At 41.1% G+C, this 25,652-nt stretch overlaps 1 protein-coding gene across 3 annotated transcripts in view; it reads left to right on the top strand.

Annotated features, from left to right (window-relative positions):
• Rnf212 (ring finger protein 212) overlaps positions 1-25,652 on the top strand; it is a 66,042-nt gene that overhangs the window by 28,911 nt on the left and 11,479 nt on the right. For all 3 annotated transcript variants that reach the window (XM_035447473.1, XM_035447475.1, XM_035447474.1), the window contains 7 exons: positions 9,821-9,882; positions 14,908-14,982; positions 18,503-18,559; positions 19,637-19,695; positions 23,081-23,133; positions 23,244-23,295; positions 24,801-24,843. In XM_035447473.1, the coding sequence (XP_035303364.1) occupies positions 9,821-9,882; positions 14,908-14,982; positions 18,503-18,559; positions 19,637-19,695; positions 23,081-23,133; positions 23,244-23,295; positions 24,801-24,843 (401 nt within the window). The remainder of the gene's footprint in view (positions 1-9,820; positions 9,883-14,907; positions 14,983-18,502; positions 18,560-19,636; positions 19,696-23,080; positions 23,134-23,243; positions 23,296-24,800; positions 24,844-25,652) is intronic.

Here is a 25,652-nt window from a genome sequence, read left to right as displayed (position 1 = left end):
AGCACTGAAAGAGGCTCAACCAGAAGAATGCAGTATGAACCAGAAGTTTCCCGAGAATGACAAACAACAGATTTCTAGGTGGTCATGTATTTGGAAAGTTTTCTTCCCCATTCACTGTGAGCTCTTTCCCAGAATCATTCAACCATCTCATCAGAAATGCTTTTTCGCCTTTAGGGATACGATGCCTACATTGTCCCATGTTCCATATGTACAATGATCTCCAGATGTCAAGAGGGTCCATTGCTACAGCTCTGTGTCCTTGTTGACTCGCTGTCTGGTTATATGAAGTGCGCAGAGGACTTTAGAAGCATCAATAACATGGATTCTATTTTCTTCACCCCTGTGTTTGAAAGCTCTACCATTTGGTAAACTTATGTTATGTCTCTTCTACCTCTGTGATGTCTCTTAATCCTAGTAACTTTTTTGCTTTAATATCCACTTAATCTGAGCCACTCAAGTTTTTATTAATCGTGTGCTTTTTTAACATAATATTTGTATTGATTCTTTGGGAATTTCACATCATATACCCTAATCACACTTAGTCCTTCCATGTCTGCTCCCCTGCTCTTGTGACCACCAACCCCAACAAAATAATTTCTATAAAGTCCAATTTTTGTTATCTATATACTCATGGAGGCATGTTCAAACTCTCAGTGGCCTGCCCCTTAAACAGCTGAGTAGTTCCCCTACTGCACCCCTGGGAGAAGCCATCAACTTGGAGAGCTATTCTTCAGCATCCTTATCACACCTTTTAGGCATTCTCTTTGATGGCTTCCTGTTTATGCTGTGACTTTTCGTGGCGGGGGGGGGGGGAGGGATTGTCACATAAGTCTTCCATGTCCCTCTTCCTCAACTATGTGTCTGCAGTCCTCAATATCTCTGCAAAAAAAAAAAAAATAGCTTCCATGCTCCAGCAGGAGTATGAATTATGAGTTTCCACATGGTTTCTGGTTGAAAGCACAGACCAGGGACAAGGCACCAAGTTGCAGTAGGACTCCATACCCAAACATGACACTCAGCAGCAGCACAGACAGGGATATCACCATGGCCTCAGATGGCAGCACAGGCCACTCACCCGTGGCCTGCAGCACAGCCCTCAAGCATTAACATGACTTGAGGCTGCAGCACAGACCACAGATATCCACATGGCCTTGGGTGGTAAGATGGGCCACAGACACTAACATTGTTTTGTAGTACATGAGACTCTATTAAAATGCCATTCTCCATTATTCAGGCTTGATTGTTTTTATTAATCTAGTTTTGTCTGATTCTTTCCAGTCATCTTTGCTCCTTTATTGAGTCTACTGGGCAACGTGGAATTTTTCCAAATTTAAACACTGTATTTTTTTTCCTGTTTGAATGTGTTCATTTTGTTCTTTTCTTAACTTGTATTATTTTATGAGTGCTCATACTGCTGCTTAAAGAAATTTTATGACAAATGCTTTAAAGTTTTTGTCAGATTATTGCAACAACTGTGTTATCTTGGTACTGGTGTTAGGTAAATGTCTTCTCTCATTCCAGTTGAAATTTTCCTGGTTCTTCACAGAGCAAGAAACTCTGAATTATATTTTGGACATTTTAAGCATTATGCTATGACACTGGTTCCTATTTAACAACTTAGATTCAAAATATACATCCCATTTTAATGTATGGACTATTTTAATGTATGACCATGACCTAACACCCAGGTTGAATTTTTTCCTCCAGCTCTCTCCTCTTTGGACTCCTAGTTCTTTGTATAGAGGAAAGGTGTTCTATGTTGTTTATTCAGTGTAGGGTTGATATCTTGCTAGAATTCCATCCCATCCTCTCCATAGCTGAAGCTTCCAGTGTAAGGAATGCAATTTCTTTCAGATGATTCATCTGGACCAGGACATGTAGCATCAAAGGGTTTAACTCTTCAAAGATACATCTCCTTCCCTCCCTCCCTCCCTGTAAATTACAAGTTTTTCTTACATATGGACTAGAATATGTAAGATGGAGGAAAACAAACAGGTCATCACCTGTTGAGTTGTGCTGAGTCCTGAGGTCCTGAGCCAGTTTACTGTTTCTCTTTACATCTTAGTCTTCTGATGGTTGTTTCATACCCTTGCCTAGCATTTAGCTGTAGCTAACAAGAAGAGTAGGGTAGGAGGTATTCACTCTATCTTGTACAGAATCATCAATAATACTTTTTTAAGAATTAGTTGAAATGGGCCATTCTAAAGAGTCTGAGCATATATTAAATGTATGGCTAACAAACTTAAAGGAAGGATGGAGGGAAGCCAGTACTGTGGAGAAGCTTCCTAAGCCTAAAGACTTTGAAGCATAAGCAGGGACCAAGTGTAGGCTGCAGAGTTCTCATCGAGAGAGACTCTAATTCTGGTATTCCCAAAGGGAATTTCACTTTCCAGAAGGTGGAGATCTAGGATAAAATTTCTTTCTCCAGCCCTGATCCCACTTGCCACCCCATTACTGTCAGGGAATAGTCCCAGAATTAGACTGTCTCCATCCTAATTTCACTTATACAACATAGGAGCTATGTGACTTTGGGCTTTAACTTTACCTGAGACCCACTTACTGACCTATGAAATAGAACAGGAAGGGCAAAAACCACTGCCATGAGGACCAACCTCCAGTTGGTTAAGAGAGAAGGTCCTACATTTACCAAATATAGTATAAAGAAATATTTGTAATATTTATTCTTGTCTTAGTTAGGGTTTCTACTGCTGTGAAGAGACACTATGAGCACCGCAACTCTTATAAAGGAAAACATTTAATTGTGGCTGGCTTACAGTTTCAGAGGTTTAATCTGTTATCATCATGGTGAGACATGGTGGTGTGCAGGCAGACTCGGTGCTGGAGAAAGAGCTGAGAGCTCTACATCTTGGTCCACAGGCAGTAGAAGGAAAGTGTCCCTGGGTATGACCTGAGCATATATGAGACCTCAAAGTCACTTCCACAGTGACACACTTCTTCCAAGGAGGAAACACCTCCTAATAGTTCCACTTCCTATGGACCAAACATTCAAACACATGAGTCTATGGCTATACCTATTCAAGCCATCACAATACTTCTGCATTATAATATATTAAAAATTTAAACACATTAAAATTTTAAACATGGCATTCAGTCCTTATGTGTCAACCAAATCTGAGGAAGCCTTTTACATATATATGAATCCTCATGGTATCAACCCTAGGCCTGTAGGGACAATTTTGATGACTTTGTATATGATGAAACTAAAGCACACACAAAAAAAAGAACATAGCGAAGTTTACGTGGTCTACAGAGTCAATATTCAAACCCAGGCAATGCAGTTCCTTTTTCTTTCAGCCTTATGAAATGTGTATAATACTTGTGTCTTATTGTAAATATATTATATATATATATATATATATATATATATATATATATATATTATATCAGTCCTCAATTCCTTCAGGTCTGTTCTCTATTTCAGAGAAGATTCCCCTGAGTTCCCTATACTCCAGCATAACCATCCTTACTTTTACCCTCTCCTCTGGCACCCTCACCACCCTCCACATCACACATTTTCTTGTCCTCTGATTCTTTAAAAGTATACATTCAGTAATAATAAAATCAAAATATCCAACTCAAAACATGTAGGTGGGCTTTTCTTTCCCACCCACCAATTCACAAGTAACTGACACAGAGACTCAATATTAATTATAAATGCTTGATCAATAGCTTGGGCTTGTTATGAGCTCTTACATTTAAATTGACCCATATTTCTTATCTATGCTTTGCCACGTGGCTTGGTACCTTTTCTCAGTATGGCATGCCCATCTTGCTTCTCTCTGAATCTGTTCACAACGTCTCAGGCTCCGCCCCTCTTCTTCGCAGAGTCCTCCTGGTATGGGTCTCCTGCCCAATCTTTACCTGCCCAGCTATAAGCCAGTCAGCTCTTTATGCATCAATGAGAGAAATACACATTCAAAATGTGCAAAAGGATTATTCTACAGCCAAAATGCACTTGAGAATTGAATAGTATGATGCATGTTAAGAACTCAGCACAGTACTTGATACAAAATAAGAACTCAAATGTTAACTAGTTTTTCACTTCCATTAGTCATTTCAAGGACATAAAAAGGCATACTTTCCATGGACTGAAGGGAGAAAGTTGGAGGCTCTACAGTGGTACACTTGATATATACTCCTGGAGACAACACAGCCATACTTAAGCTTTATAAAGGAATTCTGCCAGAACTGTGTGGGGTTTAGTTATAAATGGCAAAGAACTGAAGGTACTGGACAGTTCAAAAATTACTGTGTCTTTAATGTTAGCTGAAATGGCTATTCTTTGTTGTCAACTTGACTACACATGGAATTAACTAAAACTCAAAAATGGAGGGTATACCTTGAGGGATTTTTGCTTAATTTTAAATAGGAAAATCTATTTCTAATCCAGATCTTTGAGGTAGGAAGATATGCCTTTAATGAAGATCATTTGACCTGGAAAAACACCTACCTGTCCTTAATCCGGATCTTGAGGTGGGAAGATATGTCTTTAACCCAGATCATTTGAGCTGGGGAAACCTACCTCTGATCTAGGCTACACCTTCTGCTGGAAGCCCATGTAAAGACTTGTGAAAAAGCTTTCACTCTTGGTTTGCTCTTGCCTCACTAGCAAGTCCATTCCTTCACTGGCATTAAAGTCTACTTCTTTAGGAGTGTAGCATATAAAGACCAGCTGACACATCCAGCAGGATTAAGAGGTAGGCAGATCTCTCTGAATTCTAATCTCTCTAATTCTATCCCTCGAAGGGATACACAAGATTGAATCAGTCTAAAAGAGTAACAGATCACAGGCCTTTAATCCCAGCACTAGAGGGGCATAAAAGATAGAAGCAGCGTCCTCAGTGTTCAGTATCAGGCATTCATTTTCCAGTCACACTGAGGAGAGGCAGCAGGATCAGCCCACTTAGCCTGAGGTAGTGGTAAGAGCTAATGGTCTGCTACTTTGCTTTTCTGTTCTTCAGCTTGAAGTTTGGACTCCAATATCAGTCAATCAGTCACTGGGTCTTTTAAATTTTGGGTTTGGGATTTGTTTTTGTTTTTCAAGACAGGGTTTCTTTGTAACTTTGGATGCTATCCTGGAACTCACTCAGTAGACAGGCTGGCCTTGAACTCACAGAGATCTGAAGTCACTGCGTCTTTTATTTATTTGTGTTACATGGACTCAAATCTACTCACTTTTTTCATCACCAACTCACAGTGGAAAAATAAGGATAATGCATGGTAATTCAATAAGGCAGTCAAGTGTGTAGTATGGAGCCCAATATAAAGATTTAATGATGAAAATCTATCACTATTAGGTAATACTCATTTTGCCTGATGGTATATAAAGAGATAAAGTAGATTGATGTCTTACACTTGGCAAATAATAAATTACAGCTTAGAAAATGATATTCAACTTTTTATATTAATTCGATATTAAATACCAAGAATACATACAGCAACCTTCCCCTCAAAAACCACACACAAAGCCCTTTAAGCTAAAGCTATTTATTTCTTTCCTGAATAGGACTGTGTGGAAATTTTCCGTATGACCAGTGAAGACACAAATAGAAATGTTTTATGGTGGGCTTTTGCACAAATATTAATCTTTTTCTCAGTTGGAATTTTTCAAATGAAGCATCCTAAAGATTTCTCCATAGCTAATAAGCTTGTTCAAAATATTCTAAGTTAAAGCAAATAATTCATACAGTGTTTGACTTAATAAATCAAAATATATGTATAAATGTGTCTTATTTTATGATTTCAAAGATAAAGAAGTTAATATTACAGAATGGCATTCCTGGTTAAAAAAATGATACTTTAATAATTTAATGAAGTAAGCACATCATTTTGTTTTAAGTGTGACATAAATCAGCAACAACCAATGAGCTATAGATGCAATTTTAAGTTATCTGGTCTCACCTTATTCAAACCATCACAAAGACCTTATCTCACAAACATGACAGTATAACACAAAGAAACAAAATTAGCTTAATTTTAATGTACATTCAATACAAAAGGATATCTTTTTATCCATACTAAGTTTGTAAACCTTGGTTCTGTATTATGCTAACAGCATAATTTGGACCAGCAATATTTTAAGGGCTTAGTGAAACAAATACAGTTCTGCACAGATCAAGTGCATCTTTTCCTATCTTTACTTTTTCCTAATTCCTTGAAAAACAGTAGACTTTTCTCCATACATGTAAACAGCCCAGGAACTTTCTCATATAGCCTCTACCAATCCTGTACACTTATGAAGAGGGAAGGATAGGTACCCAGAATTATGTGAAACACAACTATTAAAAAGTAATGTTTTTAATTCTGAAATAATTCTAATATCACCAGAAATTAGCCCCTTCCACCATCTATGGTCTCAAAGATGAAATGATCTTCCCTAAATTAAGCCCTTTCTTGTGTACATGTCGGTGGTGGCAAGCAGGGATCTCTATCCTGCCCTGATAAACTTTTGTCCGATGGCCCAGTGCAATCTCTCCCAACCATTGTTCCCTCAGTACTTCTGGCCCTGCTAGCCTGGTCCAAACCCCCAGCCCGCCCCCGAGGCTTCCCTCTTCCACCACCAAGAAGGCGGCCTTTGGATCAGCTCCCAGGTTGGGGAGGGCCGCCCCGCCCTAGTACGCATGCGCTGCAGTGAGCGCAGGCGCACAGCTGTCTCTGCAGTCCGCGCCTGGGCTGCGTCGCTCGCGTGGGCCTCGCGTGGACCTCGCGTGGACCTCGCGTCATGGCCAGCTGGGTGTTCTGTAACCGCTGTTTCCAGCCGCCGCACAGGAAGTCGTCCTTCAGCCTGACCAGCTGCGGGCACGTGTACTGCGACGCGTGCCTTGGCAAAGGTCCGCTGCGCGGGAAGACAAAGCGGGCTGAGGAGGGCCGGGGCCGGGGCTCGCAGCGTGCTGTGCGTTCCCTGCCCCGGGCCGGGCGGGCGGGGCCGGGTGGAGACCGCTGTGGGCCCCTGGGATCCCGAGCTGCCACCGCAGAAAGCTGGCTGCTGCTTACATAGACGTCTCTCTGGTGAGGAGCTGGTTGGCAGCAGTCAGTTGGTCAGACGGATTGCCGTTCTGTGGAAGCAAAGCTTCTGCGACGGTGGGGTGTCACAAAGTGACAGGCATGTTTAATTTGGCCAGGAAAGGGACAGGTACACAACCAGGCTTCGGACGATTCACGGCAACTCAAGTTCATTTTGTTTTCCACCCTTGCCTTAAATGACTAGGGATTCGCGCACAGTATTTCGTGTCAGCGTTGTACACATGGGTGCCAAAGTCATGGAACTCCGCTGTGTGGTCACGCCAGATTATTCATTAGTGGCACTAACATGGGTGGTTTCCAGATACTTAGTGACAGATGATGCTACTGTGAGAACTTTTGCTTATGTATGCAACCAGGGTAAAATTCCCGGGTTTCTGTTGTATGCTCTAAGAGGAAGCCTGGTGTGAAAAGTAATCTGTACTGAGAGAAACTCAGGAGAAGCTGTGTAACGGGGCTTGTGAGAAGCAGTCCCTGCGATCAGGAAAAATGATGGATTTGGGAAATGCTAAGTAGATTCAACAGACTTAATTCGAGGAAGCAAGGAGCTGAACTCGCTGGCGGATGCTAGAGTTCTAGGTCAGACTGATTTACAGAGAGAGTTCTAGGATAGCCAGGGCTACACAGAGAAACCATGTCTCAATAAAAACAACGCACGCGCGCTCGCGGTACAACAGGGTGAAGAGAAAAGTTGGTGGATCTCAACCTTCCTAATGCTGTGATCCATTAATGCAATTGAAGTTGTGGTGACCCCCCACCACCATAAAATTATGTTCATTGCTACTTTATAACTCTAATTTTTGCTCCTGTTATGAATTGCAATGTAAATATATTTTCCAATTGTCTTGGCAACCCCTGTGAAAGGTTGTGACCCACAGGTTGAGAGCTGCTGCCTTAGACACGATCTTGTGGGAGCTGTCTAGGGAGGAAACAGCAGGAAGTCTTGGGTTAGGGATCTGTAATTCAAAGTCAGGAATGTTAAATGGTGAGTCAGTAACATGGAAGTGTATGCCAAAGGATTGTATTGGAAAATACTGCCACTTTGGGAAGTATGTTTTATAGGTGGTAAGTAGAAACAGAAGAAAGATGTTGTGTAAAGAAGGCAGTAGAGGTGTTGATGTCCTAGATTTTCCCCTCAAAGAATCAATGTTTGAAAACATCTACTGGGTCAGTGATAAAAGTTACCAATGATGTGAAATAGTTAAAACAACTTAGCACATAACCTAAAGATATGTGCCTTCATTATATGGCAAATTACAAGGCCCCAACACGGTGTGGGTGACTACTTTAGGGTCTTGGGTGGGGGCACATCAAGTTTCTTCTGGGTCTTGAATCGTGAAGCCAACATAGGTTACAGTACCCTTAAGTTATCTTCCAAAAACCACAGGTACTGTATGTTGGAAGTATATCAACCCCAGGGACACACACACACACAAAAAAAAAAAGTTAGAGGAAAAGGATAGGGAGTTCTAGACAGAGTCTTAACCTAGCTAGTTCTAGTGACCCATGTTCATGCACTCTAATTAAAATCTGATGTATATCCTCCCAGGCTTTTTAAAAAGTTTTACTTATGTTTTGCCTTCATGTATGTCTGTGCACCACGTTTGTGCCTGGTATCTGTAAGGTCATTAGTCTCCTGGGACTAGAGTTAGAGCAGGTTGTGAGCCACCATGTGCTGAAAATTGAACTCAAGTCCTCTAGAAGATCAGCTAGTGTTATTAACTGCTGAGCCATCTCTCCATCTCTCCAGCCCTTGATGGAAATTTGACACACACACTGTGGGGTAGAAGTCAAAGAACTATCTGTAGCAGGTCCACTTTGTAGCAAGTGTTTTTATACAAGATGAACTAGTTTGTTGCCCATGATATTTTGGATTTTTTAAAACAAAAATGATATTTATATTATTTAGTAAACTGCTTTTTTGTTGTTGTTTTCCGAGACAGGGTTTCTCTGTGGCTTTGGAGCCTGTCCTGGAACTAGCTACATAGACCAGGCTGGTCTCTAACTCACAGAGATCCGTCTGCCTCTGCCTCCTGAGTGCTGGGACTAAAGGCTTATACTATCACCAACCAGCTGTGATTAAAGGTATGAACCACCAATGCCTGGCTGGTAAACTGCTTTTTTTGCTTACTAGGGCACTGATTGCCTTCACTGTTTCAGCCAGGCAATATTAGTCCGTTTCAGCCAAGTAGTGATGGGGCATGCCATTAATTAGTCACACACCTGAAAATAATATTCCCCAACACCAAAGTTTTGAAGGTTTTTTTTTATTTATTTATTTATTTTTGAGACAAGGTATCTATATAGGCTTGGCTATCCTGGAGTTCACTCTGTAGATCAGCATCTCACAGAGCTCCTTCTGTCTCTGCCTCCTGAGTGCTGGGATTAAAGTTATGTGCCATCATGCCCAGTCCTAAAAAGAAAAATTTAAAAGGGCTGGTGCTAAAATTTAATGGTAGATCACCTAGTATATGGGAGTGCCTGTCTTCCCCCACACACAAGTGCACTGGGTGTGGGGAAAGAGAAAGGATAACACTGTAAAATCTAATTTAAGTATTGTTGATATTTATGGTCACTGTTGGGGGGGGGACACATTTACAAAGCAGGAAAATAAATGATTGTATAAAATTGTTTCTCTGAATCCACAGCCCCATCATGTAAGAATGTAAAAACATTTAGACACTGTGTAATCCTGCATTCTAACTCTAAGTCTGTATCCACACATGTTTCACAGCACTGTTCAATATAATGTAATTAAACATTTGTTTTTCTTTGATAGGTAAAAAAGATGAATGCTTGATCTGTCAAGTTCCATGTAATACAGTTTTACTTTCGAAAAATGTAAGTTGAAATCTCTAGAATTTGAATATTCATTATAATAGTATTTCCTTTTAACTTAAGACTAGAATTTTAGTAACTATAATAGCTATAATTTTTGATTACAAAGTTTTTTTCTGCAGATTTTTTTTATTTGAATAGGAAACAAGATTTTTTTTTTTTTTTTTGGTTTTTCGAGACAGGGTTTCTCTGTGTAACTTTGGAACCTATCCTGGCACTCCCTCTGGAGACCAGGCTGGCCTCGAACTCACAGAGATCCACCTGCCTCTGCCTCCCTAGTGCTGGGATTAAAGTCGTGCGCCACCAACACCTGGCAGTAACTATAATTTTTATTCATTAATGAGACTTGTGAGTAATAAAACATAATTGGATTTGGTTTTGCTGTTTGTTCTGTGGCTTGATTTTACTGTTGATTGGTTTTGATTGATTGATGTTTGTAATTTTCTTTGTTTTTGTTTAGTTTTGCTAAGCAAAATTCATTTGTCACTCACTGTGCCATCCAGGGTGTCCTCAAACCCAAGATCCTTCTGCCTTAGCTTACAAACATGAGCCTCCATATCAATCAGGGTTTGGTTTACATTCATCATTATGCTTTCCTTCTTAGCCATAGGTTAGCCTTAATCACAGTGTATTGGGTTGTGCTATGTTCTTAGAAATGAAAATTGGTTAGTTTTCCTTAGTATAACACTGGCTTCCTAATTGGGTGAGTTTGATTTTTCATAAAAGTCATAATAAGTAAGTAAGAGCATTGTTCATAATGTAAGTTAAAGTCAATTATTTGCTCATTGCCTTAAACCAGTACCTTTATTCTATCTATAAAATATGTCAGATTAATGTATTCTTTGGCATAAACTTCTTCTTAAATGAGTTGTCTCTTCTGTGCCTGTTCTCCAAATGTATATTTGAACTGTTATTTTTAAACATCACAATTTTATAACAAAAATAGTTACCCAACAACTCAGACAATATAGAAAGTCCTAATAGATAATGTGGCCATCCCCAGATCCTGTTCCAAAGATGACAGCATTCAGGAGTTGGCACCTAGTCCATGTATCTTTTTTTATTTAAATTAGAAATAAGATTGTTTTACATGTCAATCCCAGTTCCCTCTCCCTCCCCTCCTCCCCTGCTTCCCAATAACACCCTACCTATCCCATACCATTTCTGCTCCCCAGGGAGAGTGAGGCCTTCCATGGGGGGGGGTTCTTCAGAGTCTGTCATATCCTTTGGGATAAGGCCTAGTGCCCCCCCCATGTGTGTCTAGGCTGAGGGAGTATCCCTCTATGTGAAATGGGATCCCAAAGTCCATTTCTACCCTAGGGATAAGTACTGATCTACTAAAAGAGTCCCCATATATTTCCGAGGCCTCCTCAATGACACATACATGTATGGGGTCTGGATCAGTTCCATGCTGGTTTCCCAGTGATCAGTCTGGGGGCCAAGAGCTCCCTCTTGTTAAGGTCAGCTGTTTCTGTGGGTTTCACCAGCATGGTCTTGACTACTTTGCTCATTATTCCTCCTTCTCTGCAACTGGATTCCAATTCAGTTCAGTTTTTACCTGTGGGGATCTGCTTCTACTTCCATCAGCTGCTGGATGAAGGCTCTAGGATGGTATATAAGTTAGTCATCAATCCATGTATCTTATGATTTCTCGTTTTACAGAATGTTCTCCAAATGATACTATGTTTGGGGTACATTCTTTTTATATGACTGCATAATATCTTACTGTTTTTTCCTGTTTATTTTTTGCTTTGCCTCACACTCATCAGTTTACCAATTTCTGTCCAAAATTGCAAGAGTGTTTATATGGCATAAATTCCTAGAAGTATAAAAAAGGGAAAATATTTAAATTTTGATACAAAGTATCTCTTTTTCTCCAAACACTTAACAGTTTGAATTCCTTGTAAATGACATATTTTACTGTTCACATAGCTCTGCAGCACCCCTTTTCTGCTATAAGGCCAGAATTAGTCTGGAAAGAGAGCCTCTGACCCTGACCCTTCTCCAGTTTCCTGGGTTGAATGTTTAGGCTGTTTGTTTCCCTTGTTGGTGCAGGATCCCGAAGGGTGGTCCTTGTAGGTAGGGGAAAGTAGGCACAACACCAGCAGCACAGGCATTGGGAACAAGTTGAAACAATAAACTCAGTTTATTTCAGGAAGGGGTAAGCCTTATATACTCCTCAACCCTGCCCTGGGTAGGAGATCCACTGAGCCGGTATCTGCTGAGGTGATGTGGTTGCTGTCCATAGCGCCATGTCATCTCTCATCAGACTCAACTGCTGTTGTCAAGGCCCTCTGGCAGACCCAGGCTGGCTGTCAGGAAATATCTACCCAATTCAAGGGAAACACCCACGAATCTACAAGGATAACCCCAATTAAGACTCCTAGCAATAGTAGATATGTAGCCTGAACTGGCCATGTCTTATGATCAGATTGGTGACTACCCCAATTATCATCAGAGAGCCTTCATCCAGTAATTCATGGACCAGATGCAGAGATCCACGGCAGCCAAACAAGCCGATGAACAGAGGGAGGGAGGGTCAAAGGGGCTAGAGAGGTCAAGCACTCCACCAGAAAACTCACAAAAGCAACTGACCTAGTTCACAGGAACTTAACGGTCTGAGCCAATAGCCAGGGGGACTGCATGAGACCAACGTAGGTCCTCTGTGTGACAGTTGTTTTGCTTGGTCTTCTTGTGGGACTCCTAACAATTGGAGCAGAGACTGTCCCTAATATTTTGGCTAGCTCCTGGAAACCTATTCCTCATACTGGGTTGCCTTGCCCAACCTTAAGACACGGGGAGGTGCTTACTCTTTCCACAACTTGATATGCCAATCTTTGTTGATACCCATGGGAGGCCTGCCAGTTTCTGAAAAGAAACAAAGGAGGAGTGGATTAGGAGGAGCAGGGGGAGGGTAGGGGAGAGAGAGGAGGGAGAGGAAAATGGTCGGTATGGAAAATAAATAATTAAAAAAAATAAGATGTTACACTTTGCTAAAGGTCCTATTCTTCTAGAATATTTGTATATGCAGTAGTGTCTGTAGTCATTGGCAGAAACTCCTGTGTGGTTCTGTGTAGAAATGCTGACTACAGCAGGCACCCTGGTCTCTGTCTTTACTTCATTGTCAGGGTTTTAGCATTTCACCAAGTATGTGTACACTAGTTTGCTAAACATATTTTTAATGGTATATAATCAATATAACTATAATTATTACTTTTCTGTAACTCTTGATAATATTCAATTTTACCACATTTTGTTTGTGGGATGGAGACTATTTACTTTTTTAAAAAGTATGTGTCTGTATTCAGTATATGCACACGAATGCTGAGTGCTATCCCTACAGAGGCCATAGATATTGAATTCCCTAGAGTTGGAGCTACAGATAGTTGTGAACTGCCCAACATGGGTTCTAGAAACCACTACGCCAACTTTCTGACCCCTTCATTTACTTTTAAAATTAAAAAGGACACATAATATTCCAGGAAGAGAGTCAACTTGTAATGACAGTCTTCAGCTTTTACAGATAGATTCAATTTGCTATTATTTCACTTGGGATTTCTTGCACCTATGTTCATATACAAGCTGAAACTGAAAGTTTCCTTTCCTGTATTACATACTCAAGTTTGAGGACTCACAGTTAATAACTTCATAAAAGTTCTTAAGTAGGGAGTAGTAGCATATGCCTGTAATTCCAGCACTTAGGAGGCAGAGACTGGAGTTCTGGGCTACTCAAATCCAGCCCCAAACTATACATCTCAATGAATTTCTGTACAGTTAAAATTCTGAAGCCATAGAGATTCACTTAGAGTTTTACACTTTCAGTATCAATTACATTTTTATGTTCTTACTTACCTCAAAACAGGTGTATAAGGTCTAGAATGATGTTCTTTTATTTTATTTTATTTGTTGTTTTTTGTTTGTTGTTTTAAAGATTTTTTTATTTATAGTATGTGTACCATGTTCTACCAGCTGTTGTCCTTGTAGGCCAACCAGCTGTTGTCCTTGTAGGCCAGAAGATGGCACCAGATCTCATCACAGGTATTTGTGAGCCACCATGTGGTTGGTGGGAATCGAACACAGGTCCTCTGGAAGATCAGTCAGTACTCTTAACCTCTGAGACACCTCTCCAGCTTGGTGTTCTTTTATTTTATTTTACTTATTTATTTTGGATTTTTGAGACAGAGTCTTTCTATGTAGTCTTGACTGTCCTGGAACCTGTTATGTAGACCAGGCTGGCTTCAAACTTAAAGAGGTCAGCTGTTTATGCCTCCCAGGTGCTGGGATTAAAGTCAAGTGCCTCCCTCCACACACAGCTGCTTTTTTTTTTCTAGTTTTGAATGACTATTATGAGTACTTTTTTCTTGAGTAACCTTGCCAAATATGTATTAAGTACTATGAACTCATTTCAACATTTTCAGAAAGAGAATTTTTGGCTCCATTGATCTCATGGGAACATACCTACATACAGACATGCATATTATACACATAATTAAAATAAAAATAAAGTCTTTTTTAAATATTCATCTAAGTTAGATTTTCCTGACCATGCAAGGATTTCAGGTGGTTTCAGTCTATTGATCTTTTCAACATCCTCTCCTTCTCAGATGGAAATTGGCTCTTACTTCATGCTAAATTGACAACACAGCACCTTTGCTGCCTCCCAAACTCTGTGGTCTGTTAATGATCATTTCCTACCCACAGGGAATTCCTTTATTTTTGCTTTTAGTATCAGTCTGTTGATCACAAATCCTCTTGGTTTTTTTGTTTGTTTGTTTGTTTGGAAAAAAGTCATCCCTTTCACCTTCATTTTGAAGCACATTTTCAATGGATATATTTCAATGGATACATGTGTCCAGAAAGGCTTAGTAGCTTCTAGTGGGTGTCACTGTCCTGCATTCTCCTTAAAGGTGTGATTACCTTCATGGGGTGAATTGCTGTTTGTGTTATGTATAGTTAATTGTAGATTTGAAAAACAATTTTATAACTAGTGGCCAGAAGTTTCTACATAGTCATTTGCTTTTTCTTCAGACTAACTCCAATATCCAGACATTCTTTCTGGGCATAGATGGTCTGTGTAAGAAGTATTCCCAGGAGACCTCTCAGGTGAGTTGCGACCTTGAGGCTTGACTTGGTGATACCCAGAGCACATTACCTCAGAGATCCTGTGATGTAAGTGTTCTGGAAGCCAGTCTCTTGCAGAGGTGAGTGTGAAAACATCTTCTGCTTCTCTGAGTTTTTTTTTAAGCATCTCACTTGTAAAATAGTTGAGCATAAAGGTTTCAGTGCTGATAGTATCTGTCTGATCTATGTTGTTGTTTATGCTTTTGTGTGCCATTGAGACACATGTGAGCTCAACTTAGCTTAGATATACCCCCCCTTTAGACATTATTTCCCTACAGATACCAGCTATATTTCTAATAATCTCATTTGGAAGACCGGTTTCTACTCAGATGGAGCTCTGTTAAGTTTAGCCAGTAGATTTCTTCTTGATACTATCCTTTGTGGGTGGTCACCCAGGGGTGCACATCACTGATTTGTTCCTGTTATAGTGGTATATAGCTCCATGCATCCTTTCCCTGGCTCTTTTGACACTTGCCTCTCTGTCTGTTCCTTCCTACCCTTCTCCTCATTGACACACTTGCTATATGCTACTTCCTGTAGTCAGTGACACTCTCACTTGACCTCTGTCCCTAACATTATGTATCAGTGTCTCCTATGCTAAACTCCATGTCATTTAGCTTGTTTTACTGAACAACCCATAGTGTACTAATCTTTAGAGGAAGCTGTCCTTCCCTGCCTCTCAACCCATCCTCCTGTCCTCTTTTTCTTAGCTGTGCTGTTCTTGTCTCTGAACAGGCCTGGTCCAATAGTCCATAGTAGGGCATTCTCAGCCTTACAGTTGTTGGCCTTTTCTACTGTCTCAATCCATATAATTCCTTTGTGTTCTCTCTCTCTCTCTCTCTCTCTCTCTCTCTCTCTCTCTCTCTCTCTCTCCCTGTATCATTAGTTATAAATTAGCATAGAAGTTGCTATACAGTCTAGGCTTGTTTTAAACTCCTAATTTTCTTAACTCATCCTCCAGATGCTGGGGTACAGTTGTGTACCACCATTCCCAGGGTTCACAGTCCTTTTTTACTAATGAAGTCTCCTTTGTGAGGCCACTGCTAGCACTGTAGTCTCTAGAACACAGCCCCTTCTTGGGCACAAGCCAGAACTCCCAGACTGAGATTACATACCTGGGAAAGTCCAGGCAGACAGAAGACCTAGTAACACAGATGCTTGGGGTCTTGTCCACTCCCATTATCACAAGAGGCTCTCTGGACTGGTCTCGTCTACAGTGAAAACCTGTTTCTCTAAGAAGCCTTAGCCCATCACCATGACAAAATTCTGGGTTCCAATGCTGCTTTCCATTTGGCTCTATCCTAGGGATAACTGTATCTGCCAAATCTGCAACAAGCTGCTATCCCAGGGTTGTTATATAAAACTCACCATTCCATGGTGAGGGGAGCATTCCCCATCAATAGGCCTTGCAGGTTCCAGTGTCCATGCCCCTGGGAGCCTACATACTGATTGGTGTTGACGCATGTTACAGAACTGTGGATCTCTGAGAAAGTGGCTTAGAAAATTAAGTTTTCTCTCTTGTTACCAGCGTGGAATATACTGAGGAAGAAGGCATAAAATAGGCAGCTGGCACATTTTGTAGAAACTGAAAACATCAGTCTGTTGCCAGAACAATTCCCAGCTCCACCTGGCCATAGGTCAAATCTAGAATATGGATAATGCCATATGCCTTACACAAGTATAAAGGGGAAATTTTAGGACAAGAAAATTCCCCAGACACAGCCTTACCCTGTTCAAACATCATACCAGCAGGCTTCCACAGTCAGGGAAGGGGGATCTGTCACTAAGTCTCTCCCATGAGTATTAAGAGCTAGAAGATCAGAGCTATCCCTGCAGGCAAGGAGAGGGTTCTTGAGAAGGCCCTTGGAGCTGGGCTTTGAGGGGCAAGAGTTGCTTGCGCAGTTGAGGAAGATGCTCAAGGAATTGACTATTACTCCAGTGAGGATTCCTACAGGGATGCCCTCAAAGAAGTCTATACTTACCTCTGTAACAGTCATTAGATTGTCTCTGTCTTGTCTCAAAAACTGTGATTCTTTTTGGATACATGTGGTGATATCTTGCTTGTACAAATAAAGCTTGTCTGAAGATCAGAGAATGGAACTTGCCTCTAGCTAACCATAGAGGTCAGTAAGTCTGTACAGATAGACGGGAAGTAAGATGGCTGAGCAGAAACAGGAAGCGAAATGGCTGGGTGGAGAGAGGATGTAAATGGGAAGAAACAGGAATTCACTCTCTTCTGCTAGGAAGCTAATGAGGTAAATGTGGCTTTGGCTTGCTCCTTCTTCTCTGATCTCTCAGAATTTTCCTCTATATCTGACTCTGGATTTTTATTATTTAGACCAATTAAGAACTCCATTTACAGAGACTCAAAGACTTAAGCCACATTAACAATGTAGAACCAGAGCTCAGTTATAGGGAGGATATTGTCCCTGCTGATCTGATGATGGTTCATGCCCTACATAGTCCCATCTCTAGGAATAGGCTCTTAAAGTGGATGAGTTGCATGCACTGTTGAGTTGTTGCTTTCCACACCAGAACTGTACTGGAAGGTATATAGAGATGGATGCTACTATGATCCAAGGGAAGCTGTGTGGTGAAGTCTACCCTTGTGTTTGTACTATTATTACCTAGAGGGAGGTATGAACCCTTAAAATACCAGGGTTGCATATAATCACCCTATACCTGTGGGCTCAGCACTGAGTGGTGACAGATTTAGGTGAAGGAGTGACAGGTTAGTGTCTCAGCTAAGTTGACACCATTTACTCAAACCATCAACCAGCTTTCTTTTGTTGAGTGAGCCTCAGATCACTGCTCACTTGTTCACACTGCCATTCTCAGAAGCCCAATTCAAGTCACATAGGGTACATGAAATTTCTTATGAGTGTGAAGACAGGGATGGTGCTGCCTTCAGATGTAGATGACTCTTAACAGTCCACACAAGGCATCTGACAGCTCTACCCACCATGCTGGGCTTCCTTGTTTCAACTCTTCCCACCTCTTTAACCCTGACCTAGTCCATGCATTAAGGTCATTCACTGGGCAGAAGGCCTTCCTCTGATAATCACTACCATCACAGTGGAACCGCGTGTTCTGTCTTCTTTACCATCACAGTGGAACCGCATGTTCTGTCTTATTTACCAAAAGAGTAAGCACATCACTGCAGCTTCTTAAACAGGAAGGCTGCTAGAGAGACAAAGAGCCTTATTGTTTAGAGGTCATATTGGATAAGCCTGCCTGCCTTTGCATTTGACAGCCTTCTTGTAGTCTGTCCCTCCTGATATATCTAAGCTATGTGTCTACTCTGGTCAGACATTAACCACAAGCAAATCCAGGCAATCTGTGACTGGCCCTGTGGGGGGAGATGCAGATCTACTGGGGGAGTACATGTAAAACAGAACATGCTACAACCCAAACTTAAAGTTCCTTCCAGCCTTCTACTTCTTCCGTAAGAGATATGCCATGACTTTGTACCCCCCAAAACTGAAATGTGTTGTCTTACCAGATTTCAGAATTTCAAGATAAACATAGGAGGAGACTGGTGGCCTTCTATCGAGAAAAGGTAAATGAAATCAAACTCTTGCTTCTTGTTTGATCTTGTCATTTTAATGCCATGTTGTTATAGCTCTCTCTCTCTCTCTCTCTCTCTCTCTCTCTCTCTCTCTCTCTCTCTCTCTCTCTCTCTCCCCCTCTCTCTGAGTCCATGATCTGAATACAGTTCCCCAGCACCTATGAGGTTTGTTTTCCTTTGTGTTTCCAGTTGAGGAGGTAGCTACTTCCTATGACCATCAGTCTGTTTGCCTGACCTGCCTAGGAGCTTCTCTGCTCTGGGCAGTCTACACAGAGCTACCTACTCTGCCCACCTGGGCTCCCTCAGTTAGACTGGCCAATACTAGGGCCTCAGGAGCATGAGAGAAGCACAGAGGCTTTTCTTCTCATTCCTCTTTTTTTTTTACATAAAAGTTCTTAAAAAAAAAAACTTCATAGGTTATATAATAAATGAAGTGAGAATCCTAGTTATAAAACCAGAATTCTGAGAACCTGTTATCAAGTCTAGAAGGCATTTGCCAGTCACTGCCTTGGGACACAGATGGGACAGACAGGCAGGTCCCTCGGGTTCTGTGCACTGTCCTCACTCTGTGATAACCCACGGCTTTGTCGACAGCACTCCACATCACTCCCGATCAGCTGCCGGGAATCTTCTGGTCTAGTCTTGGTTACTCATTTGATAAGTATTACCTTGTTAAATCTCCAGCAAATGAGAGTTTTTATACACCACTATAAATCTGGAGACTTTAAATCTTGACATTTCCTAGTGTCTTGTGATAAAGCCAGATCTAAAGTCTGACATGTTGTAGACTGTATTCTGAAATCACCTGTGTAAAGTAGGGCATGTCTCAGACTTGACATCAGAATCTCTAAGGCATACCTAGCAGAGAGAGCTTCGTGCTCTGGGCTGCTACTGGCTAGTTAAAATCCACTGCCTTGCGGAGACTGAGCTGGGTATTTCTAGAGCTCTGTACAAATGCCCTGATGAGCCAGGCTTGCTAAAATGTCACATTTGTCGACAAACCAAATGTGTTCTTTGAACTGCCTCTTGGAATAATCTGTCTAATAATGGGGTCATATTTATATTCAGATTTCTCAGTTGGAGGAGTCTCTCAGGAAGTCAGTGCTACAAATCAAGCGACTACAAAGGTAAGAGTCTCACAGGGACAGACATCGAGCTCCATATCACTGAGGTAGACAAAAACAGATGAAAGAGATGAAGGTCCCCATAGAGGCTTCCAAATGATTCCCAAGGTATTGGTAAGGGGGCAGGAATTACAGTGACCATAATGCAAATGGTGGCTGCCTGTAGATAGCTATGGAGGGAGAGCTTGGCATGGCATGGGTTCTTCACATGCCATTGAATAAGTCCATTGTATTACTTACTTTTCTCATTTCTGTGACAAGAGCAATGTGAGGGTGGAGGGGTTTATTTTGTCTTACAGTTTGAGGGTAGGTAGTACCTCATGTTGGGAAAGGCATGGCAGCAGTAGGAGGAGACAGCTGGTCACTCATATCTACATTCAGAAAGCAGAGAAAGATGTGTGCTGCTGCTCGACTCTCTTCCTCCTTTTTATTAAGTCCAAGACCTCAGCTCCTGGAGTAGTGCTACCCAAATTTACCTCATTTAACTTAACCTATAAATTCTACCATAGGTATGCCCAAAGTTTTCTTCCTATAAAATTTTCAATTCTATAAAGTTGATATTAGTCATCACCAGTCTACCCTTTGTCAACTATATACCTAAACATCATTTTAAAGCCATAACTTTCCACAATAACCATCTTATAATGAAAAAATGCTGTCCAATTTTAAAAGTCCACTTAATCTTAAAAGTTCCAAAACTGCTCAAAAGTATAAATGTAGAGTCTCTTATGAGATACAGTCTATACCTCAACTGTGAGATTCTATAAAAATAAAATAAAAAGTAAGTTATGTAATTCTAATGTACAGTGACACAAATTGAACATTTGTATTCTAGAAGGAAATAATGGGGGCAAAGCAAGGTAGACAAAACACAAGTAGAATGCAGCCACTTTTCTGCTAGAGCATAACACAAATGGTCTCTAGTCCACTACCTGACAGAAGCCTACTCCTCTAAAGCCTCATGAGCTAAGCCTCCACCACCTACATTTCTGTCAGCATTTTATTCTTCCAGACTCACACCACACTGGCACATTAAGCTCTGCTTGTGGTGTTCTAAGAATTTTCTAACCCAAAGTTACAAACTATTCCACATTGTCCCTGCAAACTGGTTTCCAGGGTCTAAGAACCAAGTGGTCAGCTTTGTCACAGCAACAGTCCCACTTCTCAGTACCAGTTTTCTATATTAGTTATTTTTCTCATGACTGTGACAAAAGCATATATTATTTAAGAAAATAGGTTTATTTTTTACCCACATTTTGAAGTGGCAGCCCTTTGTGGTAGGGAAGCATGGTAGTAGCAGTGCCGCACCTGGTCATATTACTTCAACAGTCAAGAAACAGATGAATCCTGGTGGCCAGCTTGCTTTCTCCTTTTTATTCCATCCAATACCCTCTTCACCCATGGGATGGTACCACACCCACATTCAGGGTGAATTGTCCCAACTCAATTAACTCAGTCTAGAAACTTGCTCACTGAAGGGTGATGTCTTGCTGTATATATGTTTCTCTTATTGATGAATAAAACACTGTGGCCAATAGAGGCAGGGAGATAGATGGGGCTAGAAGACAAGGAGAATTCTGGGAAAGGTAGGCAAAGAAAGCCCGCCAGGATAGACGACATGTAGCTGGCCAAAGGAGTAACAGGTCTGACCACGTGGAAATACATATATTAATGGAAATGGGTTAATAATTAAGACAGAGCTAACCAATAAGAAGCCCTAGCCATTGGCCAACAATATAGTGTCTGTGTGTTTATTTGAGGCCAAATGTTTTCGGGAAGCTACAGCAACAGCTCACTAACATGCCAAAGGTTTAGGCAATTCTAAATCCTATCAAGTTAGCAATTAATGTGAACCACATAGTCATGCATTATAATGAGACACATCTCAAAGTGCTACAAATAACCAAAAGTATATTTCCCTATCTGGAAAATAGCAAACATTGAAATTCTCATTTCTTGTCTGTGTTGGTCAATGCCTTAATCATACCGCAATTTTGAAACTCTTTTATTTGCACTTAATGTCCATGAAATATGGACTCCATAACACACCATAGTTTAGACAACACAAGACATGGTGCATATTTTGTCATGGTGGCTGTGTTTTTCTGAGATAATAGTACAATTTCCCATAAAGCTTTTATGTGTGGAATGGTCGGTTTGGTTTTTCTTACTGGTTGCCTGAGTGTGTGGACATCTACATTCCCTAACCATCCAAGCATCTGAAGGTGTCATGGGCCTCGGAATGTGACTGAAAGGCAGATGTGAATACCTATTATAGCTTGTGACCAAGCTCTTCTTTTCCTCTATCTTGAAGAAAAGGACCTCTTTCCTCTATCCTTATTTTAAAAAAAGAAATGGGGAGCTGGAGAGATGGCTCAGCAGTTTAGAACATTTGCTGCTGTTGCAGTGGAGCATGATTTTGTTCCCAGCACCCACATCAGGTAGCTTAGAGCTGCCTACAACTGTAGTTCTAGGAAATCCAGCGCCCTCTTCAGGCTTCTGTGGGCACCTGAGAGGCACCATTCTTGACTTCAGACGTTCATGTGAACCAAGCATGTCAACTGCTTGTGTTCAGGTGCTTCTGTTTGATGGAGGGCAATAAATGAACTTATATCCAGACAGAAACATATGCTCTTATGAGAAATGGTACTGGGTGAGAGAAATGAATGCTATGGAGGACTCCAGAAAGTGACCTTATGACAGAGGTTCATGTCACAGTAATTGATGAATGCCAGTTCTTAACTTATTTGGTCTGACTGGACTGATTGCAAGCACAGACTATCTTAACATTCAGACCAGTGCCGAGGCTGCAGTATTTCATCTGCATTGTTCATACATGTCTTGTGAGTAACAGACATGCTTTGCCCTACATTCACATAAACATTCCTTATCTACTAGGCTAGACCAGAGGGGCCCAGGGTGCATGCTGCTGTGAACAGACAGCTTAGCATGCATCAGACATTGATTAGGGTTATTAGGTATCAGACCTCAGGCAAGCTTGTCTCTTCTGCCTTCTGTCACAGAAATCTAGGCTAGCTTTGCTGGGGACAATAAAACTGCAACCCTCATCTACTTGTCTCCATTTCTCCTATTGGCCATTAAATCTGAATGGGTTAGTATCTCTTATTGTTGCATTTAAATTTCATACATTTAAAGCATAACTTATCATTGACCCATTATTACAATAGTTGCAACCACAAGTGCCAGTTATGTACATGGTGGCCAGGGTTGGTTTGCTTTGCTTACCAGTTGTGAAGGAATAAAGCAGTAGGCCAAGAGAATGTGTAGAAATTCATTCAGTTATTTCCAAGCCTTTTTATACTTTGGGATGAATGAAGGAGAAATCAATTTCATTAATTAATCTAATACCTTTACTTCATCTATTTAGTATGAGGTCATCACAGCAAGCAGCTTTCAACACAATCAAAACTTCTGTGACAAGTAAGTGAAGTAATATCATAAACGAGAATACAAAGATACCTGCTACTGAGCCACAAAAAGTAGACACTAATGTAAAGACTGTTTTTTTTTTTTAATTATTGTTCCTTCAGCAAAGCCAAATGGCTATCCCTTGCTGCCACCAAACTCTTCACTTCCTGACAGGTATGTGGGCCTGGTGGGATGGTGTAAGAATTTGTGAAAATTTAGTGACCTATTGTCATGTCTATGGACACGTCTACATTTTCTTCTTATCTGGTTCTCCTTTCAAGTCTCCAAATCCCACCCATTAACTATGAGCATGGGCAGTTCACTGGATGTCCAGCTACCCTAAGTGCTTAGCTGACATTAGTGTGAAGCTTGAACCCTGTAGTCAAAAGTTAGGTCCTCACTGGACAATCATAGTATTCCATTCCTATCACCACAGCAAGTCGTTGAGTATGATCAGGTGTCTGTGAGCCTCCCAGAAATCCTTGCCCTACCTAAAAGTGAAAATTGTGTCTATCCATATAATGGGATGGCCCTTCCACCTCATGTACCACTCTATAGCCCTATCTTGTGTCTCTGGGTGTCTTTGGAACAACCCAGCCTTGGGAAACTATGGCTATCCCTTGGAAAGTGCACATTCATTATACCATTATTGTCCTAAGACCTGATTTGGAAAGACAGTCTCCATCCTTGGTCCTCGTGATTCAGAAATAAGAGTTAAGCATAAGGAGGGAATTGCCATGGACATGTGCCTTGAACGGGCAGCAAGCATGTGTCGTTGGGAGGTTGTCACTGTAGTACATTTGTGCTTTCTTGTGGTGTGTGAAGTCATCAGTCCAATTAAGCAAATTATCTCTAGTTGCCCCAGAGGGAGTTGTCACCAAGAGACTATTATGTAGAACATATATCTGTATTTAAGACACTGGCAACAAAGAGGAAGGTAGGAATCTGGAAAATGTTTGAGGTGACATCACAGGAAAATTAAGTTTAAAATAGATGTTGGAGCAACTGCATATGTAGGATGAGTTAATGAGCCATCATGGGACTCCTGCTGAAGTAGTTAAGAAAGGGTGTCTTTGCTCTGAGGTCACTACCATCATGTGGCCAGGCTAGGGAGGGCCAGATTGAAAATAAACCCAGCTGATGTTTTTGACTAATGAATGCTGTAACATGTAGGCTAACTACATGTGTTAACAGCAGTAAGTGAATGTCCCTGATCATAGGGTCTAGTCAGTGGTCTAGTCAATGGTACTAGGTAGCAGGTTAATAACTAAGAGACAAATGGGGGAGGGGCTGTAGCTCAGGTCTGGAGAAGTTATGCCGCCAGACATTGTAGCACACACCTTTAATCCCTGCACTCAGGAGACAAAGGCAGGCAGATCTCTGTGAATTCAAGGCCAGCCTGCTCTACAGAGCAAGTTCCAGGACAGCCTCCAAAGCAATACAGAGAAACCCTGTCTTGGAAAACCAAAAGAAAAAAAAAGTTATGACTAATTTACAGTCAATGAACAGCCAGTAGAATACCCAGGAAGTAGCAGATCTATTCCTAACCACACCCTGAAAACCCCATGAAAGGGCTGGGAAATTCACTCTTTGACTTATTACATGCAAGGATATGGAAATTGATATTTTCAAATTATAGAAAATTTTCAGTCTCATTAGCCTGTTTCACTGTTTAACAGACTAGAATCAATGGAAATTGACCTGACTCCTCCAGCAAGAAAGGTAAGTATGCCTGGGCTGCCATTGCTCAAAGCACGTGGTGGTCTCTAGCAGAGCTCTTTATTGACACCAGAGTTAATGGGTGGGCTGTGATCAGAAAACAAGAACATTCCCTTCTGTCCTTATGGCCAGGTCTATGGTAAGGGCAACAGGGTCCCATGCATTATTAGTAAAAGTGACAGAGCTCATAGCCCTGTGTTTCACCTGCTCTTGACCATAATCTAAAAAGAAAGAAGTGCTTATTATAAACTGAACCCTATCAGCCCATAAAAATAAGTGGGCCAGAAATGTGAGGCCTCAAAAACAAAGCCACAACTGTAAGTTGGAGAGAAACAAAAACAGAGGAAAAGAAACCAAACCTAGGGATACACCGTGAAGGTCACCTTCCTAGTTCAGGCAGAACTGGATTATGTGCATGCCATATTGTTCAAACATAAGGCCCTCAGAGATGTTTCACAAGGCTGAGGATTCACCAGGTGGGATGTAACCAGTAGGATGAAGCAAAGGAGAGAGACTGTATACACTCTAATGGCACTATTTCTTTGGTGTGAATTTATTATTATGTGTTGCCTTTAATAGAGCTGCCTGTCTGCTAACACTATTTTAAGTGCTTTGTAAATGAGTATCATTCTCCTAATAGCCCTCCAAGGTAGATACCAGTGTGTGAATTTGTTAATCAGAAGTCATGTCCATTTCTAAAGAATCTCCTGAACATGCTTATGAAGGAATCTAGATTTCAGAGTAGATAGGTAGGACTTTAGCAGGAAATGAGACATTATTCGTGTCTTAAGATAACTTCAGATCCTTGGCAG

This window comes from Cricetulus griseus, chromosome 7 (genome assembly GCF_003668045.3).
Source record: "Cricetulus griseus strain 17A/GY chromosome 7, alternate assembly CriGri-PICRH-1.0, whole genome shotgun sequence".
NCBI classification, from domain to species: domain Eukaryota; kingdom Metazoa; phylum Chordata; class Mammalia; order Rodentia; family Cricetidae; genus Cricetulus; species Cricetulus griseus.
Note: the sequence above shows the minus strand (reverse complement) of the source record. Positions and strands in the feature narration are given on the sequence as shown.